General features: G+C 41.4%; 2 protein-coding genes across 15 annotated transcripts in view; both read right to left on the bottom strand.

Annotated features, from left to right (window-relative positions):
• The window catches only part of gas1a (growth arrest-specific 1a), a 97,894-nt gene extending 87,472 nt beyond the window's left edge, over nt 1–10,422 (bottom strand). For 11 of the 14 annotated variants that reach the window (XR_009794457.1, XR_009794460.1, XR_009794456.1 and 8 more), the window contains exons 1-2: nt 10,074–10,422; nt 9,276–9,378 (exon numbers count right to left, since the gene is read on the bottom strand). The gene's annotated coding sequence lies outside the window, so the exon portion shown is untranslated. Of the gene's footprint in view, nt 1–2,835; nt 3,189–8,111; nt 8,540–9,275; nt 9,379–10,073 lie in introns of those variants that run through there. The other 3 variants (XR_009794462.1, XR_009794463.1, XR_009794455.1) reach the window with 3 other exon arrangements.
• A 2,127-nt stretch (nt 10,423–12,549) lies between these two features.
• LOC133498804 (zinc finger protein 84-like) lies at nt 12,550–17,411 on the bottom strand. The gene is made up of 2 exons (XM_061815946.1): nt 16,696–17,411; nt 12,550–15,205 (listed from the first exon to the last, which is right to left on the bottom strand). Exons 1-2 carry the CDS (start codon nt 16,886–16,888, stop codon nt 14,364–14,366), a joined length of 1,035 nt encoding a protein of 344 aa, XP_061671930.1. The 5' UTR covers nt 16,889–17,411; the 3' UTR covers nt 12,550–14,363.
• Between the last annotated feature and the right edge of the window lie 190 nt (nt 17,412–17,601).

Here is a 17,601-nt window from a genome sequence, read left to right as displayed (position 1 = left end):
TACGTAATCGTGCAGCACAAGAATGTTTATTTACCATTGTACTTGGGGATTTTCAGTTGAATGCTTGATATGCTGTAGAAGTGTTTTCTTACAAACATTAACTACGATTATGACTTGACTACTGCTTTAACATACAGTAGGTTAGACTTTACAGCACATTTTTAAAAAATGCTGAAAATCTGGGCTTTGTTACCGCCCTAGAAACAGGAACCCAAGAACACGTATTATACTACTAATCCTTTTGCTAACCACCTATTAAATGCAGCTCTTCGAATAGGCAACCTAATTCTTAAGTCATAGAGTTATTGGTAAATTATGACACATTTCGGCAGTCTTTCTCCGGCGGCTTGGCGGCGCATGCGGTTTTTGTGGGTGAGAAGCAAAAGTTCATGTGAAAATCTGTTCAGATGGGATTTAGCTGACGAAGACATACAGCTGCATTTGCCGTCTACACACGTGCACATTCATGCGCGCGACGCCCAAACGCCTACGCGCTTCTCCCATTGCTTGTCTGTTGTCTTTGCGTGCCTCATGTGGGCCAGATGCACACACACACACACACACAAAAGTAGGAGACATCCTGATTTCTAACCACGAGGAGACAACTGGAAAAGTCATGGAGACGGGAGAGGGGGGGTATGTGCTGAGAAATATGCGGCAAGGTAAGTGAGCGCAGGGGTCAAGGGGACGGTGGGTAAAGAAGCGAGAAGGAAGGGCGGGGGCTGCAAAACGTCATATGGCAACTTCCTGCGGGTGTCCGCCACGGGATCGGCCACAACACGCCGCTTCACTTTCCCCTCACTTCCTACTTTCCCATACAGTTTCATCCGGATACACACATCTCCTCTTGGGCTGATCTGGGTTCTTTACAGGACAGTGGTGCCTTGAGATATGAATTCAAGCTGTTCCGTGACTATGCTTGGAACTCAAAATATCATATATAGTTCCAGCCATCCATTTTCTTCACCGCTTATCCTCATGAGGGTCGCAGGGAGTGCTGGAGCCTATCCCAGCTGTCAACGGGCAGGAGGCGGGGTACACCCTGAACTGGTTGCCAGCCAATCGCAGTCATGTATAGTTTATTTTACTACATTTAAGTGCAGTGTTAATACTGTTCCGCAAGCTTACAATAACAAATAATACTTTTAAAGAATTTAAGCTCTCTCTCAATTATGATGAACACTTGGGCCAAATATGCTACTGTATTTTAAATGTTGGTCATGATGGAGGTACGAGGAGACAAGTGGGTTTTTTTATATAGGTAAAAGGTTTGGCAAAAGCTCGTCTAGTGGGTACCACTGAAATGTAACTTAATATGATGTTTTTTATTCGTTTATATTAGATATCTACCATTGAGCTAGATGAATTCTGCCTAGCAACAAGTGAAAAAGGATCCAGACAAATGTGTTTATTTACGTTGCTACGTCGGGTTGAAAGTTTAAGCTTTCTTCCAGTCGTCAAGTTTTGTCATGAAGCACAAATAATTTGTGCTTTTATCTGAGATTTATTTGAGATTGCTGGAAGATACATTTGAACCTATAAAAGCACATTAGACAGTAAAAGAGAAAGCTGACATTTTCTTGAAATAGAGCCTACCTACGTCTAGGTTTTGGTGATCAACCTTTATTTTTTTCATTATTGTTTTTATATGAACATGCTGCTGAGGCAAAAAGAATATGATAATCCAGCCCACTTTTCTTCTTCTCCCTTTACAGTGTGGCGGTGGTAGTTGTGGTTGGGGTTGGGGGGGGGGAGGAGCTGGGGGGGGGGTCAGAGGCCAAGAATCCCTTTGCCAGATATCTGGAGAATGTCGAACGGGGTGAACAAATGAAGGCACAGCTGTGCTCGTCTGAGAGCTCACGCTATCAAGAATGTGAAGTTACGAGGTTGCTCGCGCCCACGTCTTTGTTTGCTTAGTCTCTGACACGGAAAGACAACTGAAGCAGAGATGGAGAGGAAAGGGAAGAGAATAGCTGCGGTCAAGCAGACTCATTCTGGAGAATGGGTTGAAGCGAGGTTGCCCAAATTACAAATATGGATCCTTTTCTTTATGCAAACATAGAAAAATATATATTTCTAAATGTTTGAGATGTACTGTACATAAATCGATGATCAACAACATCGCCCATCCAACCATTTTCCTCCACTTATCTGAGGTTTGGTAGTGAGGGAAGCAGCTTTTGTAGGGAAGCCCAGACTTCCCTCTCCCCAGACGCATCATCAAGCACTTCCAGGGGGATCCTGAGGCGCGAGACATAGTCTCACCTGCATGTCCCGGGTCATCCCCGGAGTCTCTTTCCGGTCGGACGTGCCCGGAAAACCTCACCAGGGAGGCCACCTGGAGAGGGCACTCCACCATTCACTGAGGACCATGGTCGCAGATCTGGAGGCGGTGACCCTCAAACTAACTGCTTCACACTCAGCTGCGAACCGCTCCACTGAGAGTTGGAGATCACGGATCGATCAAGCCAGCAGAACCACATCGTTGGCCCAAAGCAGAGATGCAACACTGAGGCCACCAGCCCCGACCCCCTCTACCATCCAATTGCTGGAAACAAACCCGACTTTCTCCCCGCAATGCGGAGTAAGATGAAAGGATAGATAGATAGATAGATAGATAGATAGATAGATAGATAGATAGATAGATAGATAGATAGATAGATAGATAGATAGATAGATAGATAGATAGATAGATAGATAGATAGATAGATAGATAGATAGATAGATAGATAGATAGATAGATAGATAGATAGATAGATAGATAGATAGATAGATAGATAGATAGATAGATAGATAGATAGATAGATAGATAGATAGATAGATAGATAGATAGATAGATAGATAGATAGATAGATAGATAGATAGATAGATAGATAGACAGACAGACAGACAGACAGAAGAACAGACAGATTTTTGACTCAATAGAAGCAGTGGAAAGTTGAAGTGATTTGTAATGTGTTACAACATACCAAAAAAAAGTGCATTTGTCCCAGCAGGACCAGCTGAAACCAACTCAGGAAGGTTCATTTGAAGACAAGGGGGCCTGAAGGTGGGGGTCTCTTTTGAAGTGGTGTCACTGGGTCAGTGAGCCAACGCCGTCGTTGGCTGAGGAAGATTGACGACCTCATCTTCCTCACAGCTGTTTCTCCATTTTGCTGGGGTCAGGTTGGCCAGAGAGCTGATAAAGGCTTGTGTAAATAGCCAAAAGATACATCCAATTAAACGTGCTACAGCAATAATGTCTAGGTTGTTAGCTTGCTGAGTATCTCAGATGCCTTCCAAGGAAACACAACTGAGAAAATGCTCCTGCAGCGCCCCATCTTTTTTGGAGTCAAACTCAGTCACCTGTCATCAAATTTCTTCGTTCCTTTCTGCTGTGATGTGCATGAAATGGGAATTTGACGTTTAAACAATAACAAAACAAACTGTGACACTCCGACAGCAGCGGACATGGTGAAATTGAAATGTGAGATTCAGTCCCAGTTTAAGGTATCTAGCGCCCCCTGTTGGCAAATGAACTTACATAAAAATGAGTTATTTTATTTGTAATTATACCAGGAGATGACATTTGAGCTCCAGGGCCACATTTTACTTTAAAAAAACAAAATTTAAAAATGGAGTGTAATCCTGTCTTATTTGCTCTAAGTGTCACCAACATGCGAGGGCTACTCGTGTTCTCCTTGGGGGACTCCAAGGATGCTGCCTGTTCTAACAATAGTGAAGGGACATTGTGATTTCCTCGAAATGTTGTAAAGGTGATCGTTTAGAAATGTAAACAGTTGCTGAGATTAATAGAAATAATGTGTTGCATATTTATCTTTCCTACAGTATGAGAAATAATCAACATGGCCAGTCTTCACTTGATTAATATTGATAATAATAATGAATAGAATGCATTTGAGAATGTGTTATTCCACAGATTTACATCAAGCTGGTAGCCTTTGTATTAATCAGTACCCAATAAGTTTCAAAAAGGTTGCTGACCCCTGATTGTCTCCAATATTCAGAAAACATTTTAGTCACCAATCAAACCTTTTATTTCGTTTATAGTTCATAACCAATTTCTAATTCAAAATATTCGATTTTACTTATTAATTTATTTAAATAAGAAACCACTTTTAAATATAAAAACAGCTAAATTAATAGTACACATCTTATTGCACGCTTGATCATGTAAATGCACGGTGGGCCAGATTAAAGAACAGAACAGGACACATTTTGCCTGTTTCTATTTGTTACTATTGATGGAAGCTACATCCAGTACATATGTTTTGAACATGTTATTTTAACAACAATTATTCTCCAAGGCGTATTGTTTTATTGAAGGTTTAATCATTCCCAAATGTGGAGGAGCTGACTCTAAATTTATAAAATTATTGGGAGCAATGTGAGTAATTTAAGCAAAAACAAAACAATAAATGGAAGGAAAATAATTAATATAGAACTGTTCAACAAGCTAGTGTACACTTTTTCGAGCAATCCTTTTAAGAAAGTAAAAGAGCAAATTACAAAAATACATTTCTGTGAAACTTTGTGGCGCTGTGGTGCATGACCCAAAAGTAGAACCGATTGGAGGTTGTTAAGGATCTGGGGGGAAAAAAAAAAGATCCAAATAGAGGAATTTATTTCCACCATTTGAGCCAGTGCGGCATTAATGGAACTTGGAAAGATGGGCAAATAAACATTTAAATGCGACTCCACCGTTATTGTTATTTTTTTTACTCGTTCACTTAAGAGTTCAACCAGTCAGGGCTCCTCTGAATGAGCTCTATGAATTCTAGTTATATTAGTAAACAGCAATATAATGTTTTGCACTGAAATGCATATCCATAAAAGAAGAAATGAAATTGTCAGGGGAAAAGGAAAAGTTGTCAAATCTGCAAAACAGTTATATTGTTTTGCAAGATAAATAAAAGGGAAGAAATCCTTTATCATACTCTTCTTTTTTCCCTAAAGTAAGATTTTTGTTTAAAACTATAAACAGAACCTTTTTTCTTCTTCTAGGGCGTGGGGGAAGGGGGGGTCAATATTTCACGTTAAGAGCATTCTGATGAATGCTTCCTCCCCGCTGCAGCTTTAAGGGCATCATTACCTCTGTGAGACATATTCTCACTGCTGGCCAACTAAATTATTGCCACATTTTTCGCTGCTCGCACTCAAACTGCACCGCTGAGAGGTGAACATCCATCTTTGTCCATCCTGGGAGCTGGAAGAGTCATTAAGTTATACGGCCTGCCTAACCTTGATCAGCCTCAGCCACAAAACTCATCGTTTCAACTGTAAATTCAAGAGATGACCTTGAAGCGAACACATTAGTCACTGCTTGCATTCCATTAGGAATCGCGCCCATGAATGCTATTGTACTAGAGCTTTTTCTAAAAGTCGTGTACTTTTAAACGCCAAATGCAAAAAAACATATATATCCCAAGAAAATTCAATAAAATAGCAAAAAGAATAACATCCCACTTATATAAATTAGAAAACATTTAAGGGGTAGAAAAGCCTAAAAGGTCATGGAAAAAGAATATTTTTACGTTATCATATCGCAGGTGAGTGAGGTCAGTGAGCATCTAAAGCAGGGATGGCCAAAGTATGACCCGTGGGCGTCACACAGCCCACTCCGTTTTTATTCCACCACACTGAGTATTTATGTTATCAAGAGGCCTATAATAGTTACTGCATTAATTTTACACTTACCAGCATCCATCCATCCATCCATGCATCTAATTTCCTAGCTGCTTATCCTCACGAGGGTCGGGGGAGTGCTGGAGCCTATCCCAGTTGTCAACGGGCGGGAGGCGGGGTACACCCTGAACTGGTTCCCAGCCAATCGCAGGCCACATGGAGACAAACAGCTGCACTCACAATCACACCTAGGGGCAATTTAGAGTGTCCAATTAATGTTGCAAGTTTTGGGGATGTGGCAGGAAACTGGAGTGCCTGGAGGAAACCCACACAGACACGGGGAGAACATGTAAACTCCAGGGATTGAACCCCAGACCTCAGAACCATGAGGCCAGCCCTTTACAGCTGAGCCACCATGCCGGCCACTTACTAACTAACGAAATTTTATTGGGAACAATATTAGTCTCAAGAAAGTAAGTTTATTTTATTCAATAATTGGTTAATTAACCAGTTAAATTATTTATAACTGTATATTGAAAAATAAACACCATAATTTTGAGGATCAGGATTGAAATCCCAGCTCCGCCAGTGTGAAGTTTACATGTTCTCCCCGTGCCTGCGTGGGTTTTATGTGTGATTTTAAGTGCGACTGTTTTTTTTTTTTTTTTTTTTTTTTTGTCTCTATGTGCCCTGCGATTGGCTGGCAAACATTTCAGGGTGTACCTGCTCTTCGACGGCTGGGATAGCCTCTAGCACTCCTTCCACCCTTGTGAGGATAAGCAGTTGAGGTAATGGAAGGATGGATGTCAACATAAACGTGTGTGGTGACGCACAGGAGGGAGAAACTCGCCAAGAGCGTGTTTGTTCAAGGGTGGCAAAGACTGAAAGGGACCTGTTGGCTTCAAAGGGAGTGGTTGGCCGAGATTAAAGTGACATGACTGGTTCTCATCTCCCCGAATTACTGTTTAGTGCTCTTTCCTACAATTTTGTTGATTAAAAAGTATCTATTCATTTTTGTTTAGTTTAATAATTGGTTCATTTATTCTTGTGGAGAAAAATTGTGATGTCAGTACAATGTATTTTCATGAAATAATTGGTTGGTTCATTTATTATATAGGATAAAAAAATTTTTAAATGGCTAAATCATTTTCACAACTAATAATTTAAAAAAGCCATTGTAACTTAAATTATAAAAAGAATGAATGTTGTTATTACTAAAACTGTAAAACTATTTTAAACATTCCATAGATAAACTTTTAAAAAATCTATTCATTTACCTAATGGATGCCCTCATCTACAAATGACCTGGTCAATTATCTGCCTGCTTAATTAAAAAGCAATTAAAGAGTTTGGCGGCTCCTCGTCCGCCGAGCATGGCTTCGGCAGCGCCGTGGACGACTTTGGCGGCTCCTCGTCCGCCGCGGACGGCTTCGACGGTGCCACTACATGTTTTCAATGGCGAATGTCCCAGTGTAACATCTGCTGATGACGTTGCAGGCAATATGGCTACCACTTGAAGGTTGGATAAGTCTCCCGCAACTTTGCACATGGATGACACGCTCTCCGCTCATATTTATTTTTTCGCATAGACATTGAAGTGAATAATGTTATATGTATTTTTCATTACAATATCTATTTTAGAATGTTTATAGGCATTACAGTGGGGCTTTAATATGAATTGTAGCTGACTTTTTTTTTTTTAATTACTTAATGCTAACAAATTGGAATTTGCCCAGCATCTCTGCAACATATCCTGTCCCACCTTGAAGATACTCGTGCAGAACAGCTACGCACCATTTGACTTTTTCAGTGATAAACCCAAATTGTGTTAGAGGTAGGAACAGTAAAAATCCAACCTCTGGTTTTCAGCACAAGCATATACTGCCTTAAAAAAATAGGGACATAAATGACAGCCAAATCCAAACTGTGGTCTTCAAATTGCTATGTTTGCAACCATCAAATTACAAGGCATCATTAGAGTTTATACAGCTATAAAAGCATAATTATGTACGGCGGGTTTATGAATCCTGTGGTTTTCAAACAGGGGGCCCCTTCGAAAAGCCAAATACTTCTCTTTTAATTTGTTCCTTCTCCCTGCACCCGCCCACCCCTGGCTTTTGATTGGTTCACTGCAGTGACATACACGAGGCACACTTTGAGGGCACAAATGTGTGTGTGTGTGTGTGTGTGGGGGGGGGGGGGGGGCACGATGGATTCAGTTGCGAAATTGCGTGTTTGCCAGCCAGTACGATTCATCAGGCAAAGCTTGTAAAAAGAGCGACGGCCTTCTAAGATGTGGCCTTTCAAGCTCTGGCTTTGGATCCAAATCCCTTTAAGCTTTTCGATTAAATATAAAGAATCCTTTTCATCATTTTTTGGGGGGATGGGGGGGGGGGCTCACGAAACACATTGAACGTTGTTTTATTGAAAGTTACTTCAGGCAACAAGTTTGATGCTGCTTCAGGTTCAACTACAATACACGTCATCTGATTTTGCATCTGCAGTCTTTCTCATCACTCAATGACGAGTCATCAAAATCACATCACTTGGTCACTTTAGTTGAGAGACACAACAACTTCAACTTGTAAACACATTATTGTTTTAATGCCAAGCCGTGTTAACGAGCACAATGCAGATCAGAGCGAGGCGAGGGTCCCACGGAGGACCCTCACCTGCTGGGGATCACAACCTCAGATATTTATGTCAGCGGTGCCCCTGTGCACCCTTCAACTCACATAATGAACTGTGCTGCTTCCAAATTCCAACATCTTTAGTGTCGTGATCTATTACTGCAATAAAACGTATGCCTCTACAGAACTCTGCCCGCCCGGCAGGGACACTCGGGTCAGAAGACTTCCTGGAGAGGTCCGTGTTTCTTGTTTACATCTTGGGATGGGAACAATTAGGGCAAAAGCTGTTAAAAATGATGCAAAGCATGCAAAATGTGTTTTATTACTCCCAAAGTCCTTCACAAAAACATCAGTTGCCATTTTTGTAACATCTATGGGTGATTACAGTAAAGCACAAGTGCTACAAAACTTTTTTGCTATTCGAGCTCGATCCCTATTGCAGGGGTTCACTTTACGATTATCATTTCTTCCAAGATTGATCGCAAAACAAATTAAACTTGCAAGTCACGGTAATAATAATAATGAGAAAGAAGATGATGATGAAGATGATCTTTGATGTATTTTGATAAAAGCGTGTAACGGAGACCCGGTAACAGTTTTTAAACGGTGACAAACTTTTTGGGGGTGTACTGGTTGTAATTAGATCAATGTCATTTATAGGTTACTGAATTAAATGTTAAAATAGTGGCTTAAAGTTTTGAATCAAGTACAATAAAGTTAAGTTCAGTTCACTTGGATTTAACATTTAGATGTCACACATTTGCATTTAAACCCATAGAACACGTATTTAGGTACAATTTTGATTTAATGTCCTGTATTTTCCAGATTACAGAGCGCATCGGATTATAAACCATGCCCACTTTGACATTTTATATATATATATATATATATATTTTTTTTTTTTAAATTTATTTTTATTTACAAACATTAGCGTCACTGTACAATAAACCGGAAATATATATGTACCTTGTGAAATTAGATATTGACACAGAAAGACTATTTAAAAGTTTATTTACATACCTTGTTTCCAAATAGTGACTGTAACTGGTGCCATCTTTTTCGACACACTGGAGGTAGCTTCGCCTTCCTCTACATGCTGGATGCATCTCCTCATGCCCAAAGCCTAGTGCATTATGGGAAACAGTCATGTTTTAAGCATTACGTTCAAACAACATTTTGCTGTACGTTTAATAAACTGATAGCCAATATTGAATATATATTTTATATATATATATATATATATATATATATATAATATATATATATATATTATATATATATATATATTTTAATTTATTTTATCTGCATCATTACATAGGCCACAGGTTTTTCAGAGTGTGGGTTAAAAGTAGCATCTTATAGTCCGGAAAATATGGTATGTGCATTCAAGCAAGTCAATTTAAGTTTACATTCAAAGTGAATCATTCAGTACAGATTTTAATTTTCCTATATTCAAGTCTTGTTATGTTGAAACTATGCATAATGTTATAGTGACAATAATATCAAACCCTTTTTTTTTTTTTTTTACTAACATGTCTGCCATGTTAATGGTCAACACTTGGACCTACTGCACTATTGTATTTTAATGTTGGACATGATGGCAGACTTGAAGGGTTCTTTGACGTGAAGAACTTTGTTGACAAAGTTTGAGAACCACTGGATTAGGTTGTGTAGCTCTACATATTACATCGAATTAAAATAAGGTAGTGCAAATACGAGTAGTGCGAAAAGTAACAGAAAGACCCTGAATGAGGAACTTGAGCACATACAACAAGTTGCATAGCTGACAACATGGCTGCCAAAACAAATTTCTGTTACCTTTCAGCGGCGGAACAGACGGCAAACGACTGAACGACTGAACACTGAAAACCTGGTAGCTTTGGAATATTCGAGGAGAGTCATGCTATAGAATCAATGGAACTTCAAATGCCCTGCCAAATGTGTCAATAAATGCAACGAGGGGGCGTCTGCACTGCTCGGGGGTCGAACCAGGTGTCCAAAAAGCGACCACCACTTGGGAAGCGCAACACCACCTGAATCTTTTATTCAAATGTCATGTAAACATTAACAAAAAAAAAAGGTAATTTAAAAAAAAAGCCAGCAACTTTAAATTTGCGTCTAGGATAAAGGGAGGAACGGAAACGCTGAAACAGAAACGGCTGTAAGTGTTCCGAGCAGCCATTAGAGGGTGACATTTACTCTGATGTATTCGAAATCTTCAACAGCCACAAGGCGGGCAGTTTGGGCTATCCATTTATAATTAATCATTCAATCATCTTCCGTACCGCTTGTCCTCCGTAGATAATTACAAAATTGTAATGAGACATGGAATCATGACAAACGGAAAATGTGAAAAACCCATGGATGCAATTGTCAAGATATCCACTAGAAGGCGCAATAATGAAGTATTGGAGGAGCAATTAAACAGGCTAGAATAGTGTTTTATAATGGACCTATCCGACATGACAATCACTCGTACAATAATAGCTATACAGATAGCCGCATTGGATTAACCCCTGGCTTGACCCGCCCCTCTCGTAGTCATGTCCCACAAGCAATGCTGGTTATCGGTCGTGTGCACTTGGAAAAGTTAATGTTCCGAACAAAATGGTCCTCAGATGCACTTGGGGAACGTGCAATTCTGATTAAAGAAATCCTGCTAGGTTACAAGGGGCCCAGTGGATTCATTTTCCAAAGCCTAAAACACAATTGACGAAGTGTCTACAATGGATTAAGCCTCGTGGAAGAGCGCACGTACAACTAAATGTGGAAAATATCAACAAACACAAGTCTGTATCTTCGAAGATAAGTGAGGGAGAAGTAACTTCTCTGGGTTTGATTTCATTATTATCACAGCTTTTTACATTGCTGGAGAACAACTTTCAATTTGTTAGCGTATTACTGACCTGCTGAATAATGTGTGTCATGTTTTATGCTGAGGAGTCGGGTTAGTGATACGTACTTGCGCGATGTCATGCAAGAGAAATGTCTATTTGCCTATTTGTATCACATCATACTTTTAAAACAGAGCACTGGGTTCCAATACGAGCCAAGTCAAATGAATACACCCACTCACTTATAAAGACTACAATGATATTACTTTTGATCTTTCCACGTAAAAAGTACACACCCTACTTTACATGCGCAGTACGATTCCACTATTTTATCCTGTTGGATTTCAATATGAAGTTTGTGAGGTGTCAAACCTTTTTGCATTGATCGCCAACGTTTCGCTGTAATTCTGACATTGCGTCCTGCTCCGTCCAAAATCTTAATTCCGTGTACATATCCTTGCGTGAAATAGTTGAGACCTCTCTGTATAAGTCTTTTGGACAAGTCTGATGCATTTGGCAAAAAAACATACCCCAATATTATTTGGAATACGCGATAGAGAATCAACTTCAAACATGTTCTGTTCAATCGCCATTTTGGAAGCTTGTGGGACAAGGCTAAGGGGGTGGAGCTTAAGATTGCCATGGGAAAGGTCCGTTATTTATACAGTATGTCCCTAAAACACCATTTGTGTAGTGTCCATCGCTTGGATTCTTTCATCCACATACAATCTCTAGGACGGTATTTTTTTTAACTTGCAAAAGTGGGCTACCACCCAAAAACACCTAGTTCTACAAGTGCGCACCATCATCATGAACAACACTAAAATAGCATACTAGGCATAAGTGTCCATTTGGGGGGGGGGGGACGATTTAACACTGTCACTCCAACATTACGCAGCTCAAACGTGAACACTGAGTTTAAAACTAGAAGAAATGTGTAATCAAATAATGATAAAATTTAAATCCATACCAAAATGTCTAATTTTAAAAACTACCTACATTTTGAAATAAAGTTCTCATGGTAACTATGTAACTAAGTAGCAGTGTTTTTGTGTACCACCAGAGGGAACCAGTGTATCACAAATAGTACCTCTTTGAAAACACCTGCTAGAAGAATAAGTACTTATACAACCGTTGCAAATAGTTTTCCATTACATTAGTACTAACACTTACACTCATAAGTTCTTATAATTGATTTTTTTTTATAAAATAAACTCAACAGAAACAATTTCCTGAATAACAGTATATATGGGAGCACAGTATGCAACTACCAATATTATTGAGGTAGTTTATTTGAACAGGGGAAAAAAAAACATTTACAGGTAATGCAGGGACAAAAAAATTCTTTACAAGATTAAAATATTTTGACCTATTTGCAGAGATGTATCTTCTCTCAGTTGGTGAAAACAGAGTTTTAAATAAGTTTCAGTCAGAGGTTAAAATAAATACAATAGACAAAATCCATCCATCCATTTTTATAATATCATCTGTTCTCATTAGAGTCACAGATGAGACGGATCCTATCCCATCTGATTTTGGGGAAGACTGCACAGGACACGCACAACATTTTGGAATCTTCATTGAACCCAAAATGCTTGTTTTGGAATGTGAAAAGCAGCAGGAATCCCTGAAAAGAAATCCGACAGAAAATGCAAACTTCATACAAGTTGAGCGTACAGACTTGAACCCAGAAACTCTCAACTGTTGAGGCAGACTTGCTCAGCATTACACCACCAAGGTGCCCTGAGAATAAATATCAAATACAGTGTATACAGTACTTGTGGAGTATTGCACTTGTTTGGCAATCAGAAAATGCCTCAGAAAGTCACGTAATCGCACGGAATCCCCTGCATAATCGCAGTTTACAAGTCAGGTACGCAGTACAGCACGTGCGCAAACTGCTGCCTTCCTCCTCTTCTGGGTGAACGGCAACGTGACATAGCACCAGTAGGAAATGTTTATCTACAGTCTTTTTTTAACACGAGATGTCACCAGAGCTACCAAAGACAGCAATATTTGATCTTTACACTTGGCTCATGTTTACTTGATACAACATATTTGTATTCATAAATGATACACTACATTTGTCCGTACACAAAAGCAAGAGATTTTTTTTTTTTTGGGTCGGGGATGCTACACTCTATAATATTTGCAGGTTTTGTGCTCTTTCTGAAAGCTGCTACAAAATGTCACCAAAGCCCTGTCAAAATTGAAAAGTATGAAGTATGTTGGATGTGATACATCTTCAATGAAAGACAAGACTCATGCTGGGACACAGGCCCATCATTGGGGAGTGTTTAAACCACGCACACAAAAAAAGGAAAATGGTAAAAAGCGGCTTAACTCAAGAGTTGCACAGCTTTGTAAAGCATAATTCGGTCTTTTGCGTATTTTCAGCAATTACCTTCCAACCATCCATTTTCTTAGCCGCTTATCCTCACAAGGGTCACGGGGAGTGCTGAAGCCTATCCCAGCTATATTCGGACAGGAGGCGGAGTACACCCTGAAATGGTTGGCAGCCGAACGCAGGGGACATGGAGACAAACAGTCGCACTCACAATCAGACCCAGGGGCAATTTAGAGTGTCCAATTATTGTTGCATGTTTTTTGGGATGTGGGAGGAAACCAGAGTGCCCGGAGAAAACCCACGCAGGCCCAAGGAGAACATGCAAACTCCACACACTTGAACCTGAGACCTCAGAACTGTGAGGCCAACGCTTTCCAACTGAGGCACCGTGCGGCCCCTACCTTTAAACATCCATCCATCCATTTTCATCACCGCTAATCCTCACAAGGTTCGCACGGCGTGCTGGAGCCTATCCCAGCTGTCAACGGGCAGCAGGCGGGGTACACCCTGAACTGGTTGCCAGCCAATTGCACATAGAGACAAAGTCATACTCACAATCATACCTTGGGGCAACTTAGAATGTCCAATTCATGTTACATGTTTTTGGGGATGTGGGAGGAAACCGGAGTGCCCGGAAAACATGCAAACTCCACACATGCGGGGCCGGGATTGAACCTGAGACCTCAGAATTGAAAGGCCAACGCTTTCCAGGTGAGGCACCGTGCCGCCCCTACCTTCAAACATGTACAATATAGTTAAAAACAAATCACTGAATTTACTTTGCAAATTCTGATATAGTCAACTATAAACATTTGGGCGGCATCGCTTGCATTTTTTGTGTTTGCTTTGCTATTCGCGGAAAGGTTTGGTCTCCTATACACGGGGATTACTGTACATAAAATTGAAAAATCATAACTGGTTACAATGTCAATTCGTCCATACAACAGCGTTCCTCTCTCCTGAAGAGCCAACGTACAGCATGTTGCCTTCGTGGACCCTCATGATGTGGTTTCTCAGCACCGGCAGGCTACTGAATCCGGTCCCACACGTGTTGCAGGGGTACGGTTTCTCCCCCGTGTGGACTCTGAGATGAACTCTCAGCGCCGAGCTCTGGCAGAATCTCTTCCCGCAGGTTTTGCAGAAATATGGCTTCTCGCCCGTGTGACACCGCATGTGTATCTGCAGCGCCTGCATCCGCCGGAAGGTCTTGCGACACCTGCTGCAAGCGTACGGCTTCTCTGCCGAGTGGGTGATCATGTGCTGCGCCAGGTAACGCTTGAAGCCGAATCTTTTTCCGCAGACGTCACAAACGAAAGGCTTGGCTTGCGCGTACATGACCGAGTCTGCGTGGAAGCCGCTGCCGTGAAAAGGTTGCTCAAAAAGTCGAGACTGGGGGTCGATGGCCGACATCGCGTTCTCCAGGTTGTACGAACGGTCACCCTGCCCGTGATGTTCCGTCTTTATGCTCCTCGCAGATGTTGACGCCATGTTGTCACTGACGTAATCAGGGTTATTTTCTGGATAATAGCCGCGAAAGACGATTTGATTATCGCTGCTCGGTTCCGAGGCGTCAAAGTCCACGTTGTCCGTAGCATCTGTAGTGTCTTTGTCCACTTCGCTTTCATTCTGGTCAAAGTTCAACACCAGGGGCCAGACTGCGCAGTTTGAGAAATGCTCCTCTTGTTCCACTTTAATGTTCAAAGGCTCTTGCTGGTCCTGCTCCACATTGATGATGCTGTCCCGAGTACACAATCCTCCGTCTGGGGACTCTGAGGGAACATAGTAATTCATCATGGACCAATCCTGTGAAACATTTATGCAGGAGAGAGTTTCAAAAATAAAAAAATAACAGTAGTGCTTTGACTTTGGAGTTTGTGACCTACGGAGCTCGTGCACCTACGTCATAAAATCACACGACTTTTGTTTACGTCGCCATATTGCCAGTCTAACAAAGCATTGTTCAATGCTAAGTTGGTTGGAGACGACACGAAAATACGTCTTATAGCGCGAAGCCCAGAGTTTTGTCCGATACCGTTAAACGTTTAGAAAGTGATAATAAATGAAGGTACGTGGAAAAATGAGAGACAATTCACATAGAGCACCCAAATGTGTCGCCACGACAGGCAGAGACCACCTTACGGCCACAGCCAATAACGCCCTTCCAGGTCTCACTGTCATTGGCCACGTGGGCATTGAAGTCCCCCAGCGGAATGATGGAGTCGCCAGAGGGGGCGCTCTTCAGCACTCCCTCAAAGGACTCTAAAAACGATGGGTACTCTGCACTCCTGTTTGGTGCATAGGCACAAACAACAGTCAGGACTCGTCCCCCTACCAGCAGGCGGAGGGGGGCTACCCTCTCATTCACCGGGGTAAACCCCAACGTACAGGCCCCAAGCTGGGGGGTAATAAGTATACCCACACCTGCTCGGCCTCTCTTCCCGTGGGCAACTCCAGAGTGGAACAGAGTCCAACCCCTCTCAAGAGGAGCGGTGCCAGAGCCCAAGCGGTGCGTAGAGGCAAGTCCAACTATATCTAGTCGGAACTTCTCGACCTCACGCACCAACTCAGGCTCCTTCCCTGCCAAAGAGGTGACATTCCATGTCCCTCGAGCTAGTGTCTGTAGCCGGGGATCAGGTCGCCCAGCTCTACCTATGGCCCCTCTCACAGGTGGTGAGGCCATGGGAAGGGGGAGCCATGTTACCCTTTTGGGCTGTGCCCGGCCGAGCCCCATGGGTGCAGGCCCGGCCATTAGGCTCTCGCCTTCGAGCCCCACCTCCAGGCCTGGCTCCAGATGAGGGCCCCGATGACCCGCGTCCGGGCAAGAGAAACCAAGATCCAATTGTAGTCATCATGGGGGTTTTGGAGTTGTACTATGTCTGGTCCCTCACCTAGGACCTGTTTGCCATGGGTGACCCTACCAGGGGCATAAAGCCTCAGATAACTTAGCTCCTAGGATCATCGAGACACACAAACCCCTCCACCAGAGACAGGTCCACTACGATAAGGAGACAGGTCAAGGAGGGGTAATTAAGTCTCACCTCTTACCAATTGGCAAAATTGTACTTCAAACACTGTCTGCATATTTAATAAAGATTTTATCATCTCTATTAAGGTAAGATACCACTCTTTGGTCTGGAACAGATTACAGTGTTCATTGAAATGCAAGTCATACATTAATGAAAATGAAGAGCTATTGAAAAATAAAAATTTGCACGTAAAGTTAAAATTAAGTTGTCTACGAAGGGGAACTATTCCAAACCTGCGCTCCGTGAAAGACCAGCGGGTTTGTAGGCGACGTCCAGAAGCCTACGCTGACGGTCCATCTCTTCTTCGTAGGCGACGATTGTTTTCTCAAAAACGCCAAATATTTCTTCAGCGGCGGCCGTCAATCGCTCGTTGACAAACGTCCTCAAGTGATGTAGTTTAGACATGGTTGTCTGGGTAACCGACATTGCATACAAAGCCTGCTGTTGAGTCTATTAAATGAGATATGAGATGGCTAATGTAATTCGGGTTTGCTGAACTTCCGGTACATGTTACGCTGCTGGCATCCGATGGTGCAAATACGGCAATAAACGGTTCCGTTTTTGTTTTGTTTCTCTCTATTACGATTTCACATTTTTTCTCTTATCTATGTAAAATTGAGAATTTCATGTAAAATAATATGCGATAATTTTTAACTTTAATCTAAAAAGGCATTTTCCTCAAAATTACACGTGTGTAATTTTTGTTACAATTTCCCCCCACTACATTGCCAATAACATTACAATAATCTTGCAAATGTTTTTTCTTGTAAACAAACGAATCTATTCTTGTAAATGTTGGAGAGCACTACCAAAAGTAATGGTTTCGTGATCCCCTCCTTCCAAAAAAAAAAAAACACAAAAGAAACGACACTGGCATTTAAGGTAACCATAATAACCCCGATTCTTGCAAAACAAAACGGAAAAAAATTATCTTAAACTACTTGCAAATAAAGGCAACCACCGCAAAACGATTTCCCTTATGTGTCGCGTATTTACCTTCCGACTATGACAACAAGGAAACTTCGTTCATGGATAAGAAATTCCCCCGTAATTATTTCACATTTATAAAATATATATAATAGAAAATAACCGCTTTATAAATCCACTCTTTTTCAACATTATTTTGGACATTACTATCT

This window comes from Syngnathoides biaculeatus, chromosome 4 (genome assembly GCF_019802595.1).
Source record: "Syngnathoides biaculeatus isolate LvHL_M chromosome 4, ASM1980259v1, whole genome shotgun sequence".
Classification (NCBI taxonomy): Eukaryota; Metazoa; Chordata; class Actinopteri; order Syngnathiformes; family Syngnathidae; genus Syngnathoides; species Syngnathoides biaculeatus.
The sequence above is the reverse complement of the archived record's forward strand: the minus strand, read 5'-3'. Positions and strand labels throughout refer to the sequence as shown.